We start from the raw sequence: 18,877 nt of genomic DNA, 5'->3' as shown, positions 1-18,877 counted from the left end.
CACTAATCAGCACTGCATGTGCTGAGCACCTGCCGCATTGAGGCGTGATTTATCAAAATGCACTTTAATCACAGGCGGAAGAGACATCGCCACGTCACTCACTACTAAGTGCTCAGAAAACTCTGTGAAATTGCATGAACAAGTGCCAGTCAAGATTCTCTTTGTTTAGGTTTGTTGTTTTCCTTCTGTGTGAGCAGAAGGTTGTGTTATAGAAGCTCCACAGCCCCACCTAGTGGTCAATTGCTCTCATAACTACTGCTGTCTATGATGTAATCTTTAACTATTTTATGACCCAAATATCAATGATGTTATTCTTTTGTCTCATTTTCTAGACCAAAGTGGGAAATGGGTACAAGATGAAGACAATTATTTCCATCTCTTAATTCTCTTAGTTCCATTTTTTCTCATTTTATTCCACATCTAAATCCTGGTCAAAGCCCTCCTTATAGATTAATTGATGGAGATTAATTTCTGGAAAAGTGTGCGATCAAACCTACCTATGAACAATACAATCACAGAGCCTGTGCTTTAAACACTTTACTGGGATCCGAAATGGCTCACACAGTCCTTTTTTGGCTGGATTCGCTAAAACATGAGTTGTGGTGTTTTAGAAAATCTAGACCCGAACTGGACGTCTTTTGTTTAAACAGTTAGGCTAATAATGTAATTTAAAGGGGAAACACGGGAGGCAAGATCGGACCGTGTTCGGACGCAGCCGCCATGGAAGACAGCCGGACTGATTGCGGGGTGAGCGAGGAGAGCCAATCTACACGTCCACAAAGACAAAGACCCCCATTTAACCTATCAGGCTGTGACATGGTCCGTCATTTAAATGGGCTCCAGCTGAGCACGATTTGACCACCTCGCAATTGCAGGTTACAGCGAAGATATCCATCAAACGGAAAAAGGCTCTGAGGAATGCGTATGTGCATGTTGGAGGATGTAAGCCCACACACACACACACACACACACACACACACATGCACACACACGCAGATGCATCCATACACGAGGCCTGAGAGGGAGTGACAGGATATGAGAGTAAGTGGATGTCACTTAGTCTGTGAAAGCTGGGCATTTGTCTCACTTAAATGTTGCTTGGTTACTGAAGCGTCAGTATTATGGGAGGTGGTAATTATTATTATTATACCCATGACAAGACATGTTCAAGAGCACACAGTGTCGTTATGAACAGCACATACCTAGAAAGCAGAATCAGTCAGGTTTGTTTTCAGGCTGCTGTGTCCTTTGTCTCGTTTTACTGAATTTAAATTCCATTTAAAATTGAAAATTTAAATGACTGGAGAAAAGGAAGCTGCCACTATAATATTAAAGCACTATGATACTATTATATGTGAAGAGCAGCCAGTGGAATTTCCCACATGTGACTTCCTCATCAGCGGCCGCTGCCAATTTAGAGACAATCTCGGCAGCAACCGGAGGCTGTCAATCAGCTGTGTGTGTTTCTGTGTCAGTGTGATGAAGTGGGTTAGATGATGAAATGTCAGACGGTGTGTGTGTGTGTGTGTGTGTGTGTGTGTGTGTGTGTGTGTGTGTGTGTGTGTGTGTGTGAGAGATCAACATGGTGGAGACGTGTGTGTGTGCTACTCAAGCATGCAGGCAATGTAGAAGCTCCATCCACAGCCTCATTTACAAGTGGTTACACTGTCTGATTACAGACATGTCACTCGCGCACGCCGGGACTAATGAGGGCCATACGTGAGTGAGTGTGCGCGCACGTGTGTGTGTCTTGATGTGTACTCATGCTTCCGTCTGAAACATAATATGGGTGCTTCTGATGAAGAGAGACAATGGATCTGAGTAAATATTTATATTAAATAATGATCTTTCTCGAGTTTCCCAGAATCCCGAGATGTTACTGAGCCCTGACCTGATCTACAGAGCAAATGTATCAGTATAGTATGTGTGTAAATGTCGACATTCACACGCATGTAATTATTAATCTGCCTGACACACTTTGGCACAATCACTCAAAACACACAGCTGGTTCCTTCCACATATCGCATGCACACAGTCACACGCACAAAAATACCATGAAAAACCTAATCAGAATTTTAGTAATTAATTTTCAAGGACAGCTGCCCCCTACGATGCTTCAGTATCCCTTCAAAATTAGCTTTTACTTTTTTTCAACTGCAGGGAGTAACTGCACCCAGCCAAGAAATAGTCCCACCCATGAGCTTCAGAGGCGCTAGTAGATTTTGTTAGCTTTGGACAGAAGCAGGCTAGCTGTTTCCAATTGTCTCCAGCCTTTATGCTAAGCTAGGCTGACCATCTGTGTATTTCTCAAACTACTCCTCAACATCTGTAGTTCATGCATGCGCTGTTGCAAAGAAAAACCCTGAAGTCCAACTCACTCCATTCATGAGGTTCTCATGGTCTCCTGCTGGATGTCCATTGGCTGCCTTCTTCTGCCTAGAAAGAGGGGTGAATGGAGAGGTGAGAGTATGTAGAGGGACGGGGGATGATGACAGAGCACAGGGGACACCAGACAGCGCGAATAATGCATTTTGTGGTGTCAGCGTCTTGTGTGAATCTGAAGCAAAGCTGTTTCTCTCCTCAGATCAGCCAAAGGCCTCAGTGGTATTCTTTGTTTTGGCTCTTGGCTTCAATGAAACAAGAACTAGAAGAGGTTAAAGTGCTGGTTTTTCAGCTTTAAGGGTGTTTGGTGGTGTTCAAGATAAGATCAGATATAACTTTATGCCCCGCCAGGGAAATTAGGGTGTCACAGACAGCGAGAAATAGTAGCAGGAAGGAAATAAAAAATACAAAATAGAAAAATCAGCTATATATCTATACATTTATACAAAAGGAGTATAAAAATAATATTGCCAATGGAAAAAAACTGTCCATATTTTGGTACAATATGGAAAATTAAGTACATTGCACAACAGATGAAATATATTTTACACAGTAGGAAAAATATCTTAATATAGGCTCATGGAATCCACATGGGTGGCTGCAGGATGCATCGATACGTGAAACCAGTAAACAGGTCAGACTATCCTGACAGCCTCCCACAACGACAACAGCAATAGCGATAACATATGTGTGATAGCTGGTGCTCACCCCTGGCAGCTAGCACACAGCAGCAGCAGCACAGAGACCAGCAGCAGGGCGGTGAGGGTGCTGAGGGTGACGGCCAGGGCCAGCTGCCCACTGCCCAGCCACGATGCTGCCCCGGTAGCAGCTGCAGCCCCTGACCCCACGACACCCGCCTCCGGCCCCCACCACACTCCACTCAGCACCGGAGCCATGACGCATCACACTGTGGGAGGAGCGGGCATCTGACAGGTACCGGCTGGGGACACACAAGAAAAATAAACACAGTAACACTTGTCATTTAATCTCTGAAAATACACAAACAGAACTAAAATCATTTACCGGCAATGATCTTCTTGTTGGATCATTTCTTATTTGGTCGAGCAGCTTTGAGCAAATGTAAGATTAAATATGCATCAGAAGAATCTGCGTGCTTTCACTTTTTCAGCACATCCTAAACGATTATTGTAGGTTGAGGATAAAAACAATTTACTGAAGGATACAACCAACCAAACTGTGCAAACTGCGTCTTATTTGTCAAGCAAACACAGTGGACTGAGTTGATTTTGGTGCAGCTGCTTCATCACAGGAAGCTGCATTAGTCATTCACCAATTCTATTATGAAACAAAAATAAGTAACAACATGAAAATTTCAATCTGACCATTGCAGACAGTAAAAACTACTTTTGGTATCTTTAAGAAAACATGTTTACTGATCTGAGGCCCTGAAATCCTGCTTTTAGGGTCCTGCAACGCCCTTGATCACTTTACTCCTTAACATTAATTAATAAAGAATGAAAGGTTTAATAATGTTAAGCGCTACTGCATACTGTGCCCAGCAGGTGGCAGCACATAGCAGAGTCAGACTGCACTGCAGACAGGGAGTCTGCTGCAGTGGCCCTCACACCAGAGCCTTCACAACTGGTGTCTGGGCTCTGCGCACAGCATAAGCAACCTCGTCACGTCTCTGTCTAACAGCCAAAGTTGGGTTTCACTGAACTGATGTTATCATGGGTGATTAATGATTCGTGTGGCGCTGCGGGTGACTCATGGAGGGGGGAGGCGGCGGCAGGGATGAGCTGCTCGGAGCATCGGAAAACTCCAAATAAAACAAATAAATGAGTGGAGGGTTTGTGCGTGCATGCGAGGACATTAGGCACTGCGGTGTGTGGTAGAGGGGGAGGGCAGCAATGAGAACACGGTCAAACAGAGAAAGTGACATGCAGGGCTGACTGACAGGGGAAGACAGTGAGCAGGAAGGGAAAAAAACACACAAAGTCAGGAGTGCTTTCTCTCTGGTTATCTGTCCATCTGCCCTCTTTTACGTGTCCTTCTCCTTTCAATCATCCGACAAGACAGCTACAGCAGACCTGGCAAGGATCGGGAGGCAGCGATGGTAATATGTCAGTCTATCTTTCCTTGACTCCTCCTCTGGCATGTGCATGAGCCAAACTCCTGTCAGGGGCGATGTGCGTGCGTGCATGTGCAAACAGAATATGTGCATTTTGTGCCGTTGGTGAAAAACTCCATTGTGTCTCTTTCTGCCCGCCTATGCTAATGCGACTGGGGAGTGTGGGAGACAGGGAAGCGCTCCTCCGCCTTCGAGCAGCGAAGGAAGTTTAGTGGCGAATGAGACGGAGCCACAGAGGCCAATTTTAACTTCTTCTTCAAAGCACGCCGAGGAATTCCTGTTTTTGTTGAAGCGGCGGGTTGTGTTTTCCCGGATGAAAAATACACCGGGGCTCATGTTGCTATCAGCGCGAGTGGCTGGTGAGAGGCAAACACAACCTTACCTTGACACCTTGGATGATTAGTCAGGTTGGCCTTGCCTGGAAGAGAGCAGATAAAAATGAGGAGGGGGGGGGGGGGGGGGGGGGGGGGGCACTGAGCTGAATATTATCCTTGGAGGGTGTGTGTGTGTGCGTGTGTGTGTGTAGAAGCATGAATGTAGGCTGGTGTGTGAGTGGGAGAGCAGCGAGGGAGTTGTGAGTGTATTTGCGCTCTTTAATACCCATATCAAATACATATTGGACAACAGGGTGCCTGCAGCCTCTCACACACACACACACACACACACACACACACACACAAACACACATGCACACACACGGCTTCAGCTATGTGAGTGTCTTCACATGCAAGTCCACTTTATTGACCGGTCTGCCCATGTAACTGAGAGGACAGCAATCATGTGATCTCACCATATAACACATGATATTCACTGTTTAGCACCATGGACACACACACTCGTGCACCCCCGGAGCCGCCATGTTTCAGTCTATAAACTTAACATTTTTTGGACCCTCACTTCCTGATTTCTTTACCTCAAATCAGAGTCTACATGCGGTCAACATGTTGTCAGGTCCTCCACCCTCATCAGGACTGACGCCCGGCCCGATAAATTCCTTCACTGGGTCTCTGTCTGAGAGGCTTGTGTCCAGGTGTCACTACCAGCCACCGTGTGCCAGCTCGCGTGTGTCTCTGCTGGCACTTAAACCAGAATAATTACCGGCTGCCACAGCACTGTGTCACCATGGCAACGTTCCCTTCTTCCCATCAGCGCTATTTATGGTGGTGGAGAGGAAAAAAAAAGAAATCCAGAGAAATGTTTTGAAGGCAACTCATACTGCGGAGGAATACTGAGCTGCAGGTGATGTGTGTGTGTGTGTGTGTATGAGTGTGTGTGTGTGTGTGTGTGTGTGTGTGTTCAGGTATGTAGTGTAGTGATGTCGTCACACATGTTCGTTGTGCTGGAGAACAATAAAGATGACGAAGGAAAAGTTCGGGGCCGGCAGTGCTCAGTTGTCATAGGGACGGTTTAGTTGTTATCAAGTGACCAAAGTATGAAAATTAGGTCACATGATAACAGGTGGTCAAATATGGGGGAGATGTTGTAACCCCTGTCTCTGTTCAGGCATGGTAACTCCATGCTCAGTCAGCTGAGTTCAGATGTGGCTGAAAGCTTTGGAGACAACAAGTTGGACCTCGTGCTGATACTTTTTGTCGAGATGATGTTTCCACGGTTACTAAAAGCACAGAGAAATGTGCATTTCCTCAAAACAAACTAAATAATTTAATTGTTCTGTCATTAAATCTCAATAGACAAACTGACAACGAGGCTGTGCTTGATGTGACTCGGGTATATTGTGGCTGATACTGGTTTACAGCAGATCCGATTCCTGGATGCGTCACTTATTATATAAAGTGTCAGATAAACTGCTCACATACATGAAGCTGGAACCAGCAGCGACAAACCAGATTTGTGACTGGATCAAAACTGGAACTTAACTGATCATTTCAGCAATCTGCAATTTGACAAAAACAAAAACATCTTGGTGTACCATAAAAAAGCAGAAGAAATAACAGATTCTTCCTCTTCCAAATGAAAGTTGAACTCATAAGCAATAAAACTGTTTCTCAATCCAGAGCAGCTTTTGCTGATGGAGCCTCACTTGGTCCAGTACGACCAGTTCCAGCACATACACTTCCATCCTTTCATTCCAGTTTTCCCCGTCTCCTACTCTTCTACGCCACATTTTATGTAATGTCTCCGCCACCTTAACTTGAATGGTATGAAGAACCTGTTAAGTACTAACACAGATGCAGCTCTGGATAACATTGCTGACATATTTTCCTGCCGAGCAGAAAATATGTGTGGCGTAAACCATCCCCTCTGTGCTCTGAGGACACGCTGCATTCCTAAATACTTGATAAATACCATACATAAAAGCCCCGAGTATGTTTTTCACTGTGGAAAACTCCTCACAGGACACCACCATGTGATGCGAGACACCGAGCCAAGCGCTACAACTGTACTCTCTCATGCTGTCATTCTCTTTCTCCAGGCGCTTTCAGGCTTTAATGAAAGAAAACAGAAGCCTTGGAAGAGAGACAATCAGCGTGGCTGTCGTCTGTTCCATGCCATAAAAAATAACTGACTGGAAAAGTCATTTGAAAAGGAATGCTTATTGGGAAATAAATGCAGAAATCCAAATTCTATCCTTGCACAGCTGTACACACACACACACACACACACACACCCACACATACACAGACCTGGAACTACCCTCAAAGCCTCATCAAGGCAAAACCTTCCATGCAAGAAACTAGAGCCAAGGAGCCAAGGAATCCAATCTGAGCCCTGCTGCTCGACAGGCAGAGACCCTACCTGACACTGCAGTGAAGCGTACCAGCCAGGCACAGCCACGTGTGTGTCTGCGTGCGTGTGTGTCATCTGTTGGACAAGCTGTTGGACGGCAGCGAAAGACAGAGGGAGAGAGAGAGAGAATTAACATCCACAGGCAGAGCAGCGCTTCGCCTTTGTGGCTGTGTGACACCTCCCTCCGCAATGTCCTCTGGGTGCAGACGGGGAAGGTTTACAGCTGGATGGCTGCTGAGAAACGAGCCCCAGGAAGCTTCTCAGAGGAGCGCCAGAGGCATTTCCACAATAATAAATAATCGAGTTTTTTGGGGAGAAAAAGTCTCTGCTTTCTCGAAGCAGTCATGCTTGTGTGGCACACTGCAGGAAGCTCCGAGCATCATTTCTAAAATTACAAAAGCAGTTAAGAGAGAAGAGGGTTATGATCAGAATCTTTGCAGAGACTCCGTTTGGTGCACCAGTTTGCAAAATTAACCAGTTATTGTTACTGCTACAAAAGCATTGTATGCAAAAGCACGAGTTTGTCTGATTTTCTGTGATCTCTCTGGGCAGCAAAAATGTGAATACATGCATGCACACAATGCAGATTTAGAAGTGGACAAATGATGCCACTGACAGTAGGCTTTGTAGCTCTGCAGGGACTCAACACAGCCCACACTGATTACCAAATTTCAAACTATCCAATTTTAAAAGAAAAAGAGCACATCAAAGTCTCCTCTAACAAGCTCCTTCTACCCTTATCATCTCCATTTCTCACCCCCGGCATGCAGCATCACGCCCCTGCATTGTTAGCCAGCCAGTGGTTTTTAGAGGGGGAGTGCTCCCTTTGTTGACATTATAATATCACCAGGGTGATGTGGGCATGGCTAATCAATGAGCTGCAAATCAGTGAAAGTGGTATGTGTATATTTATACACAAGTGCACACACAGAAGCTTAAAAAATCTGAGTAATTTGGAGTATCACACACACACACGCACACACACACACACGTCTTTAGACAAATCATATTCAAATGCACAAATAGTCTGTTTAAAGGGCTTTTGTGGGGTTTTCATTGGTTACTATAAGAAAAACAATGACCATGGATGCACCACATAATATACAACCCACTGACCAGCTTGTGTCCTGACCGGAGGGCCATTTGGATGGTGGGGGTGGGAAAAATGGGGGAGGGGAGAATAAGGATAGGGGACTGCTGCCAAGGGAGGAGACAGCAGAAGATAAAGAGAGAAACAGGGATGGAGGGGTCATCGAGATGTACACAGACCATAATGATGAAGAGAGAGGACATAAATAAAGGGGGAAAAAAGGACACAGGAAGGAAAGAAGGAAGGCGTCTCTCAGTGCATAGTCATAGTGACACACACACACACACACACACACACACACACACACACACACACACACACACACACACACACACACACACCCCCAGGGAGGGTTGATGAAATTCAACTCCCCACAGGCTGCAGTGCAAGAGGGACCCTGCCCTGACTTTGACAGTGCGCACACACACACACACACACGCACACACACACACGCACGCACACACACACACACACGCACACACACGCACACACACAGAGTCATATCTGCTGAATTAAATGCATTATTACAAATAAAGAAACCTTCGAGTGTGTGTGTGTGTATTCATCTTTGTATACACTACTTCACTAACCACTATCTGCATCTGCATGTGTGTCCATGTATGTGCGTGTCTGTGAATTGTACGAGCATGAAAACAGGTGCTTCTGATCAAGGGACATAATTCGCGTTGCCACGGCAACGCTGCCCATCCAAAGGGTTAATGGTTTTAGCATGACAAATTGATCCATCCTCCCTAAATGGGGAAATTGAGACTGCATAATTTAGCAAGGCTCCCCCATCTTCTCCCCCCCTCTCTCATATTACAGATGTGTTACATCTTCATCCATACACAGGACTGCGCTCGTCTCCATCGCGAGACACAGCAGCTATATCAGCTAGCAGCAGCATTTATATCGATTTCCCACCGGGGGGACACAAAAGCGAAATATGAAGCATTTCCCCCCCCGAGCAGATAAATGTTTCAGCCCCTGAAGATTCAAGGAGATACAACAGCCGTGCAACCAAGCGTCTTCATCTTTCATCCTGCAAAGAGCGCTGAATATTTGCACATGTTAGCTCTTTCTTGTTCCTTTTCCTCTGTACGCGCATTGCACTGCAGTGAAAACATGTTGCCAGAGATGAACTGTATCCTCCACTCGTATTTGTGTACGTTACCGTAAATCCTTCACGACCACATTTTACAGGACGGCAGGGTGGTCTTGTGGTTAACCGGAGAATCTGGTTTCAAGGATCCAGCCTCTCTTGAACCCCAACCAGCTGCAAGGCCCCAGATGCAGCAACATGTGTCTTGCGTCTTCACCATAAATGACAGCGTTTGTGTGTGCCGTCCTGAGCCATCCCAGTCCACAGACGCTCTGCGTGCATGTGCGGGGTTTGTGTAAACATGTGTGTGTGTGTGTGTGTGTGTGCCAATCTGCCTCCAGTTAATGTCACACAGGCCCGTGGGAAAGAAGCACTTCCTGACTTCCTCTCCTGTTCTTTCTTTTCTGATGACCACGAAGTCTCAGAAAGGCCTGCAGACGCTGAACCAGAATCTGCTGGATTGTAATTGGATGAACACAAAGCTGCAACTCAATTGAGGCCGGATCTCCTACGGCGTTTTGCTTATCTGACCACTGGTTGTAAAACGTTAAGCTCTGAATTTCTTGCATTTTTTGTGACAAATAAAAGACAGCCACCTCCCTTAAGCTTATATTTGTGATATAATTGACAGTATTGTTCAGCCTAGTTTACATTCTGTCTTAATGACTCTGATTTTTGCATCTCTGGAAAGCTTTTTTCCTCTCCTAGCTCATCTACCCAGTTATCGTCTTTCTTCCTGCTGCCCGAGGCCGTTGCTTTGCATTTAAATCGTTTGGACGTGATTCTGTGAGCGTTCGTTCAACTAAGCTCAACAGTGTGTGACTCCGTGAGCCGCTAACACACTCGACAGAAAGCATGCTCGCTCCCTCGCCCTCAACCACTCAAAGCCTTTCAATTTCAGTTCCACTTTTCCCCTTCCCTCGCTTCTTTCGTCCTCGTGAAGAACAGCTTTCTCAGTCTCGCCTCGTTGTGTCTTCCACATGATAAATCTTTCAATTTCAATGCTATTTCATACACTCCCTCCACTCCCTGAAAAGGGGAAGTGTGCAGCACCGCCGATGTGAAGAGCCTCCGCCATCAGTAAAAACATCACTGTCAGCAACTCCCAAAACTATGACAAGCAAAAACTTTCCCCGCCCAGCGTTAACGCTTGTGGGGATTTTTGCCCGCTGCTTCGCAAGCAAACATCGGTTAAATTGAAATTTAATGAACTGAGCTAAATTTCAGACAAGCTTTTTCATTTTTTTTTTAATTCTACACCTCCTGATGAAGCACTTTTATTCCCTCAAAAAAAAATGCATTCTGTCATTGTCTTAAATGGATTAGCTTTTTGTGCTCGGCGCCGCCGCTCACCTAATGACACAATGCTAAAATAAAAAAAAAAAAAAACAACTTCAGTGATTGTGCAGCGGAGCAATTTTCTGTGATTAAACAAACCGGCCAGGCGTGTCATCCGAATATGGAAATGTGAGCACGGAGCGTGAAAAAAAGAGACGGATGGCTGTAATGATTCCAGGGATTGTCGCTCTTGTTGTAAGTGACCTTCTCTGCAAACATGAATGGAGGAGGGGGGCGCTGAACTGTTGAACTCCAGGAATTTGAGGATGAAGAGCATGAGCAGGGCTGCAAAGTGCTAACAAAGTGTGTGTTGCTTGCAACTAAATTGATGCCGACTCCTAAACAAACAGCACTCATACAAACACACACACACACCTCTGATCAGAAAGATTTATTCAGCGCTGAACGGCTGCATGCATAAAAATTCTCTATCACTGTCACCTTGAGATGAAGATTAGCATTAGAGTGAATGAGGAGTAGATACGACCACATCATTATTCAGTGGCGTTGGCCTTTATGTGTTGAATAGCCGCCAAGATAAAGGGATTATCAGGGTGGATGGAATAGGATGACGGATGCTGCACGAATGTGTGTGTGAGGTAATTCATTCTAAAGGCTGCTAATGAGATGCAACAGATGCCTGGAGACTCTCATTCTCGCTTGTGCAAGCGGACACGGGCAACATGCACGCACACCGTCGCCATCAAACACACGTTAACAGGCACCGGTATCGTTCTTTCCTCTTCCAAGTCTTGCAGACACACCCTGAAGCTGTGGAGGCTGCACACTGAAAAACTGCCGTGCAGCACTTCATTTATCTCCTCCTGTGACACCAGCCTCTTGGACAAAAGGCACAGGGCAATAGTGGGAATTAATAGGAGGTGTGTGTCTGTGTGTGTGCGTGAGCAGATGAGCAACTGAAATGGAAATGCGATCCGTCTTTACAAGGGTCTGACCACAGCAGGGGTGGGTTTATTAGGCGACCCAGACGGGGCGAATGGCAGGGGGTCGGACCCTTTCAACCCTCTGTAGCGTTGGACTATAACACACTGTGGCTGCGCATGAGAGGGAACACAAGTCTGATGTGCTAATGAGTGTGTGTGTGAATATCTGAGCAGAGGTTAAGGAGCAGAGAGGGGAAGGGGAAGAGAAGTCAGGAATGAAAAAGTGAAGGAGTGGAGGGAGGCTGGGGCGTGCTTATGCAGCTTGTGACCTTTTCAATGGGAGCCATTTTTCAGACATTCTTCCTCTGGCTGTAATCGCTTATTATCGCATCACATGTGCACACACATACTCAGGCCGCTTCCTCCCTATGTGGTTCTGGCGATGCACCGTCTTCCACCGATCACCGTCCTCCCCATCCTCTTTGTCTCTGTCTAATCTGCACGTCTGCTCCCCCTCCACCTTTCTCTCTGCACCCTTATGCCCTCAACCTCTCCCCTCACCTCTCCCTCCGTCCCGCCAGAGCCTCGTCCCTCTCCGGCATATTCAACACGTCTGCTAGCCCGTAAAGATATGGTAAAATATGGAAGCCTGCAGGGACTCAAAGGGCATATCTACAATCAGGAACAGCAGTTGGGGGTGGGGTGGACGGCTGGGGTGGCCGTGGGGGGTTGCAGGCAAACATACATGGCAACCTCTATAAGGGCTAGGAGGAGGAGGTGGGGGTGCCGCAAGACATGGCAACCCTCAGACAGCAATCTTCCGATTTCTGGTTAAATCCGTACGCCTGAGCAACTCTGGGAGATTACACGCGGCAGATACGGTCCTGCCTCCGCCTTCCTCACAATTCCATTTGATTTCTCATTTTACAAGCCGAAAGCTTTTTCCATATTTTCCGGCGGTAAGTAGGAAAGGTGTTTCAGTGATGAACAGGCACTCCAGGTCTGAGAGGAGGAATCAAAACCAACAGCGACTTTGGAGAAAATGTGCACAAATTTTGTTTTTTTGTTCCAATTTTAAAGGAACAGCAAAATATTTTGGGAAATAGGCTTAATTGCTTTTTTGCCAAGAGTTAGACACCACTCTTGTGTCTGTACGGTAAATGTGATGCTATAGCAGCTGCTTAGAAAAATTCTGGCACATTCCCCAAAAACCACTATGTGTCATTTTCACACTTTTGTACAGATTAAAAAAAGCTGATTTTGCTACTCTCAGACAGAGCCAGGCTAGCTGCTTCCTCCTGTTTCCAGTCTTTGTGCTAAGCTAAGCTAAGCATCTGCTGGTGGTAGCTTCGTACTTACTGAACAGACACAAGAGTGGTATCAATCTGCTCATCTTACTCTCAGCAAGAAGGTAAATGAGCATAATTCCCAAAATGTCAAGCTAGATGGTTAGAGTAGGCAGTTTGACCCACTTCTATCACCTGTTGTTAGCCTGTGAACACACCAAACACAGCAATACACTGCAGATGTCTCTTTACAACCACGACCAGAGCCAAAAGCTGCATAACCATCCAGCTGAAGCTCCCATTTCCACAAACTGGTTTCTATATTCAACAGCTGCATGAACTAGAGGCCAAATCATGTATAATAAATCCATAACACGATAGAATATTTATTTACAAAGCGGCGGTGGCTGCCACAGCCCTTCTCAAATCAGTTAATGGGGGCGGCTCAGTGTGTCCCGAGGGAGAGCAGAAAACCAAATGAACCAACTGAATGTGCATCAGAGCAGCAAACAGAACGCCTGCTGGTGGCGGAAAATCCACCGTCAGTCACACACACATGCACAATTATTTACATGCGCACGCACACCCGGGAAATCAGAAACAAACACACACACACACACACAAACACACACACACAACGAGTCATCTGAATGGAGATGAACCAATTAGCCTGCGACAGACAGCAGCGTGACGGAGAGAGATGGAGGGAGGAAGAAGGAGTGAGCCAAGTTCTCAGTGTACAGGCAGCGGCCTGAGAGGGAGATGCAACCGAGACACCTTCACACTCTGACACTTTCAAGGGAGCTGAGGTGGCCAGAGGCAAACCCATCCTGACACAGTGGGAGGATAATGTGGCAAAACGTGTAGAGAGAGCAGGGCTGACTCGCTGATTATATTCACAGGGTGACTCTGAGGAGGAAGGGGAAGTAGAACATGGACCCGGACTCTCAGAAAATGAATTGTGCTAAGTACGGTGACAGTTTGAAGGAAAAACCATCTGTGTGTTTGTAAGGTGCTGAGTCAAAGCGAGGCTTCAGGACAGCTTCGGTTACTTTTCAGAATTTGTGTTTTAAGTCAAGCAAAAATTTCTACTTTCTCAGAAGTGTGAATCTGATGTGAACATGTTTGGCTTTTGAACCGTTGGGCCAACAAAACAAGCGATCTCGCAATGTTAACGAAGCTGAGAAATACTTCACGTATCCACGTTGTGATTCATATCCAGCCCAAAATTCGTCTTCTTTGCTCCCTGCTACACACTTCCATCAAGTTTCATGAGCATCCGGCCGGTAGTTTTTGCTTAACCCTGAATCCATAACCTCCTTGGCAGATATGACAATCATCAGATTAAGCGATAAAGAAAGCAGCAGCTCGGTTTATATGACACTGGGTTCCTGCACAGGTGGATGTGTTCACTTGGGTGCTGCCGGTGTGTGTAGGCTGCACATACAGACCCTGCAACACATGGACAGGTGACAAAATGTTACCTTGTAGATAATTGGACGTGTAAAAAACAGGTGTTCAGCTGGGTTTAAATGTACCTTCATATAACTGAGCCAGACAACTCTGAAGCTGAACCAAAACACTTCTTCACCACTTTTCCTTTCTTTCATCTGTCCTTTACATACCACTGTGCACCACTCAGCGCACACACACACACACACACACACACACACATGTCTGAACCCTAACCAAACACACACTCTTCCGGAGCGCCCCTCGTTATCAAGAGCCATTACATTACAGCATTTGTAAATTACCTCTCAATGCTCCTGACCGCACACTCATATTTGGCCATTAGCAAAGCCCTGGCCACTTAACACACTCCGCACAACACACACACGCCGACCCCTCGAGTGCTGCTGATGGTGATTTCTCCAGTTGATATCGCCCTGCGTAATGCAACATATGGCATCGTATTATAGTGATAATGACTTGTCTCTATGGTTTGGTGGTTACTTAAGAACTTTGTGACTGTCTATCAGCATCACATCAATTACTGTGAATCAGCTGATCAGAGCAGACAGGATGTTGTGCAGATGGAAAGGATTTCTCAAAGGAGGAAGTCGATTAAAGGAAAACGGACACGGTGTCTTAGATGCTGAGATGCTGAGTGAAGAAAACCATCTCTTGATCCTCTCTATCTAACAAAACTCAAATATAACGAAAAAATAACCCAGCTGCTTCTGAAGATCGAGCGGAGACTGAAAAGGCTACCAGTTCACCGTCAGCTGACACAGCAAGGAGCATGAAATCATCTCATGAGGGAGGAATTAACAGTGCGAACAGAGCCAGAGAAGAGATTGCACATTTGGTCCTAAGCTGCTTGGGCACAGAAATGACATCTGCAATCCCTTCACTTCCTACAACAAATGTGTTGTACATGATTTCCTAGAAATACGTGAAAAAGTTTGGAAACATGAATTTGAAAATGCACTCATGATGCCTTTGTGTGCATTATGTGCACATGAGCTCCAATAGGAGTCCACTCAAGGTTAAGGGGTCCATCAGGATGTGTGTGTTTGTGAGGGAGTGAAGTTTGACCAGGGGTGAGCTCTGGTGTGAGGACAGTTGCCAATTGTATTCCAGTGAGAAGTCTAAAAATATCCTAAACACACACATACAAACAAACACACACACACACGTACCTTCCCAAACAAATAAACTAGAGAACAGAGGATAGAGAGCGGGATTCCCATGAGGAATCAGAGGAATGTAAACAGGCCACCCACACACACATTCAAAGTGCTTAATCAGAGGCCGTGAGACGACGGCCTCATCTGGAAAAAGATGCCCCAGAGAACAGTGCAGTTTGTTGGGATTGTCCTCTTGGTTTACCCCCTCTGTCCGCGCACCGTCCTCCAAAAGGCCCCACGAGAGGCCCCAGGAATGCAGCTGCATGCTGGGAAATATGTCAACCTTCACCCTTTTGTTTTGCACTGCACATCCTGTGTACAAAACCTGACAGGATTATGGGGAAAATGATGCAGCTGCACTCGGCCATACTGAAGACATTAGCGCTTCGGCTATAGCATAGCTAAACCAGGGGCAGTAAGATTTAATATTATTATCCCTGTGACTCACACTTACACACACGCAATGCTTCGTTCTAATCCTGTGCGCGGCTCCGATAAGTGACACCAGCCCTTCTCCTGTTAATAAAACCCTCTGGGTCACATATAATTTCTACAATCCTGAGTCTGTGTGTGTGAGTGTGTGTGCTCAGACACATCATTCAATAGCAGTTTCAGCTGCTTTTAGGTGACTAATTAATTACACTTGTAGCAGAGCTAAACTTTGGGGGTAGCATGGTGGCCAGTCGCATGAATTTGGCATGTTGCTTTCAACAATGCACACCGAGCTGCCGAACCCCTGCCCGACTTTCACACTTTCTCAGCCATATGCCGCTATTGTTGTGTTATTAGGCCTACGGCCCACATAACCAGCTGCTCTAGAAATGACTTTCTGGGTCGTGGGGGGATTACCGTAGGGCTAACGTCGCAGCACAAAGTCCTGGGGGCAGCAAGTGGGTCAAATGCTGCCTCATTTCAAGAGCGGCACAAACAATGAAACACCCAGCACGAACCCTGAAAGTTCATTGTTCAGAAGTCCGAACTTCACAAGGCGGCTCGTTGCACTTAATTAGCAGGAACAAGTCTAGACAAGCGAAAGTAAACAGCAGCTAATTTCCTGTGTTTTGGCTTCTCCCGGCCTTGTCCTGTGGTTAGCCTTGCCAATTAGCTTAGCAGAGTTAGCCTTCCTTCTGCTTGTGGCTACTGCAGCTATTGTTCGGCTGCAAATACAGCTCCATGGGACCTTGAAGTTGTCTGCCTTTGAACGGGTGGATTCCCATTGTTTCAAGCTCGGGATCCTTTCTTCAGCACAGAGAGAGACTGCGCTCGTTTGAGCTTTCAAGCCCTCAAAGCGTTCCGTTTGCAAAATTGGCTGACATGTTTGTTTGGGAAAACCTCACGGGTGAAGGAACAGAAATACATCAGAGGAAATCTAAAAGCCACAACAGATCACATCATTTTTTGATAGATAGAAGGAAAACTTTTAGCAGTGATTTTCCTCTCTGTGACTTGTGGGTCCAGAAGAATTTAAAGAAATACTTTCGTTACTAACAGCCTTTCTGGACTACTGCATAGGAAGTATCACTTCAAAAGCAGCTTCCTCATTGATCCCTGAACTCCATTAATTAAAATGAGAGAAGAGACACAGTCGATACGCTCTTTATGTGCTTATACTGGCCTTATATTTCACCGTATGGTCATTATGGCCCATTAAATTAGCCCGCAGCAGTGGAGTGTCAAGCTGGGAGTCCTTTCATGTGAAGGCCCGTAAAGGTAAACAAAGTTAAGGCAGATGTTTGGAGTCAATCCAAAAAGCCCCCACCTCATCCTCAAAGATTTCTACAGGAAATGACACAAATTGAGTGGAGGGGAAGCAGAAGAAGACATGAACTGACTGCACAAGCACAACAAGCCGCTGGGAGACTCAATTTGGCCCCCTGAGAGAAGCCGAGCACCTTTGGGAAGCGAGAAACTCCCAACAGAAAGTTATTGACCTTAGATCTGATGCTTAACAGACGTACACAGTCCTAACTGAACAAAGAGGCGCTTGTTATTCACCTCACAGGGATTCCTATGAATTATTAATCAACGCGTGGAGCTGCTGATCCATATGATGATTCAATAATGAGCTCCACAGCCTGATGCTGGGATTTGTTGAGTGGAGCATCAGACAGTCTCAGGGGGGATATAGATTATATTGATTGTGAAAGTTAGGAGCTACAGTAAAGACAGGATGTGCAAAAAGGTGTTATATGCAACATATGTTGGAACCAGGACTCAACTCCGCGACACACATGGTGTTCATTAGTGCACTGGCCAATAGAGAGAAAGTGCTGACAGTGCAGCCAGGCAGTATATGAAGGTAGCTTCATGTTCCTAAAATGACAGGAAGATCGATGCGGACATGTCCACGTGTCTGCCCATCCACACTTTTCTGTCAAAGACTGTTTTTATGGCTTTTATTTTGGATAGTTTTTCTGGTAGAGAGTAATTATGGATTACTTTTTAAGTGACTATTAAGTTGCAATTTCCCAGCTTGGGATAAATAAAGTCTATCTATCTATCTATCTATCTATCTATCTATCTATCTATCTATCTATGCAAATATTTGTTGAAAACAGTGTTTCTACGCTTAATATCGTTACGTATCAACGACCATTTAACTGACAGAACAAATCTGTTATTCTAAGGCATCACGTTTGGCATTAATGAGTTATGGTGACCATCTGTCATTACGTTTGACCCTACATAAATGATTAATCAATTAATTTAAAAAAATCAATCTAAAACAACAGCGCTGTCTATTTTTGTGAATTGAACACATCAGCTTGCAAGTTTGCTAACCCCAGTGAGAGTTAATGACACTCACCTGCTACGTTTTGTGGCACTTGGCATGTGAGACGGCCAAAGCATGACCCGCCCTGCTCTGCCTCTGATTGGCTTACCCAGTTCTTCTAGCCCAAACCCAAACCAGTTTCACTCCTCATGCCTAAAACTAACCACCTCAAGCACCAAAGGCAACAACCACAAGCCACTTAGAGGTAGTGGGGTGCAGGTCATGTCTGGCTGCTGCAACTGGCAATTCCGATGCATTTATGAATATCTGAAGGAGTTTTATGAACAAATCAGAACAGATTCCAAAAGAAAAAATCCCACATTTTTGTGCACATTGTTGGCCGCTGGATCTGAAAAAACACGCCTGAACGTCAGCCACATGGGCAACGAAGTTGAAACGACACATCAAGGTAAAGAAGAAATCATCAACAAAGGGAAAGACCACGAGCCAGTGGACCTGTTTCCTTCATTTCCCAACAAGTAGACAGACATGCAACTTACTAGACTACATTTTAGGAGATCTCTGCAACTAATTTCAAAAAACAAACAA

At 45.6% G+C, this 18,877-nt stretch overlaps 1 protein-coding gene across 4 annotated transcripts in view; it reads right to left on the bottom strand.

Annotated features, from left to right (window-relative positions):
* pag1 (phosphoprotein membrane anchor with glycosphingolipid microdomains 1) overlaps positions 1 to 18,877 on the bottom strand; it is a 49,146-nt gene that overhangs the window by 11,631 nt on the left and 18,638 nt on the right. Inside the window, exons 2-4 of one of the 4 annotated variants that reach the window (XM_041955375.1) lie at positions 4,857 to 4,892; positions 3,091 to 3,322; positions 2,379 to 2,436 (exon numbers count right to left, since the gene is read on the bottom strand). In XM_041955375.1, the coding sequence (XP_041811309.1) occupies positions 2,379 to 2,436; positions 3,091 to 3,278 (246 nt within the window). In that variant the 5' untranslated portion in view covers positions 3,279 to 3,322; positions 4,857 to 4,892. Of the gene's footprint in view, positions 1 to 2,378; positions 2,437 to 3,090; positions 3,323 to 4,856; positions 4,893 to 5,387; positions 6,352 to 7,231; positions 7,436 to 18,877 lie in introns of those variants that run through there. The other 3 variants (XM_041955377.1, XM_041955378.1, XM_041955374.1) reach the window with 3 other exon arrangements.

Source organism: Chelmon rostratus, chromosome 16, assembly GCF_017976325.1.
Source record: "Chelmon rostratus isolate fCheRos1 chromosome 16, fCheRos1.pri, whole genome shotgun sequence".
NCBI lineage: Eukaryota > Metazoa > Chordata > Actinopteri > Chaetodontiformes > Chaetodontidae > Chelmon > Chelmon rostratus.
This window is presented reverse-complemented; position numbering and strand designations above follow the sequence as displayed.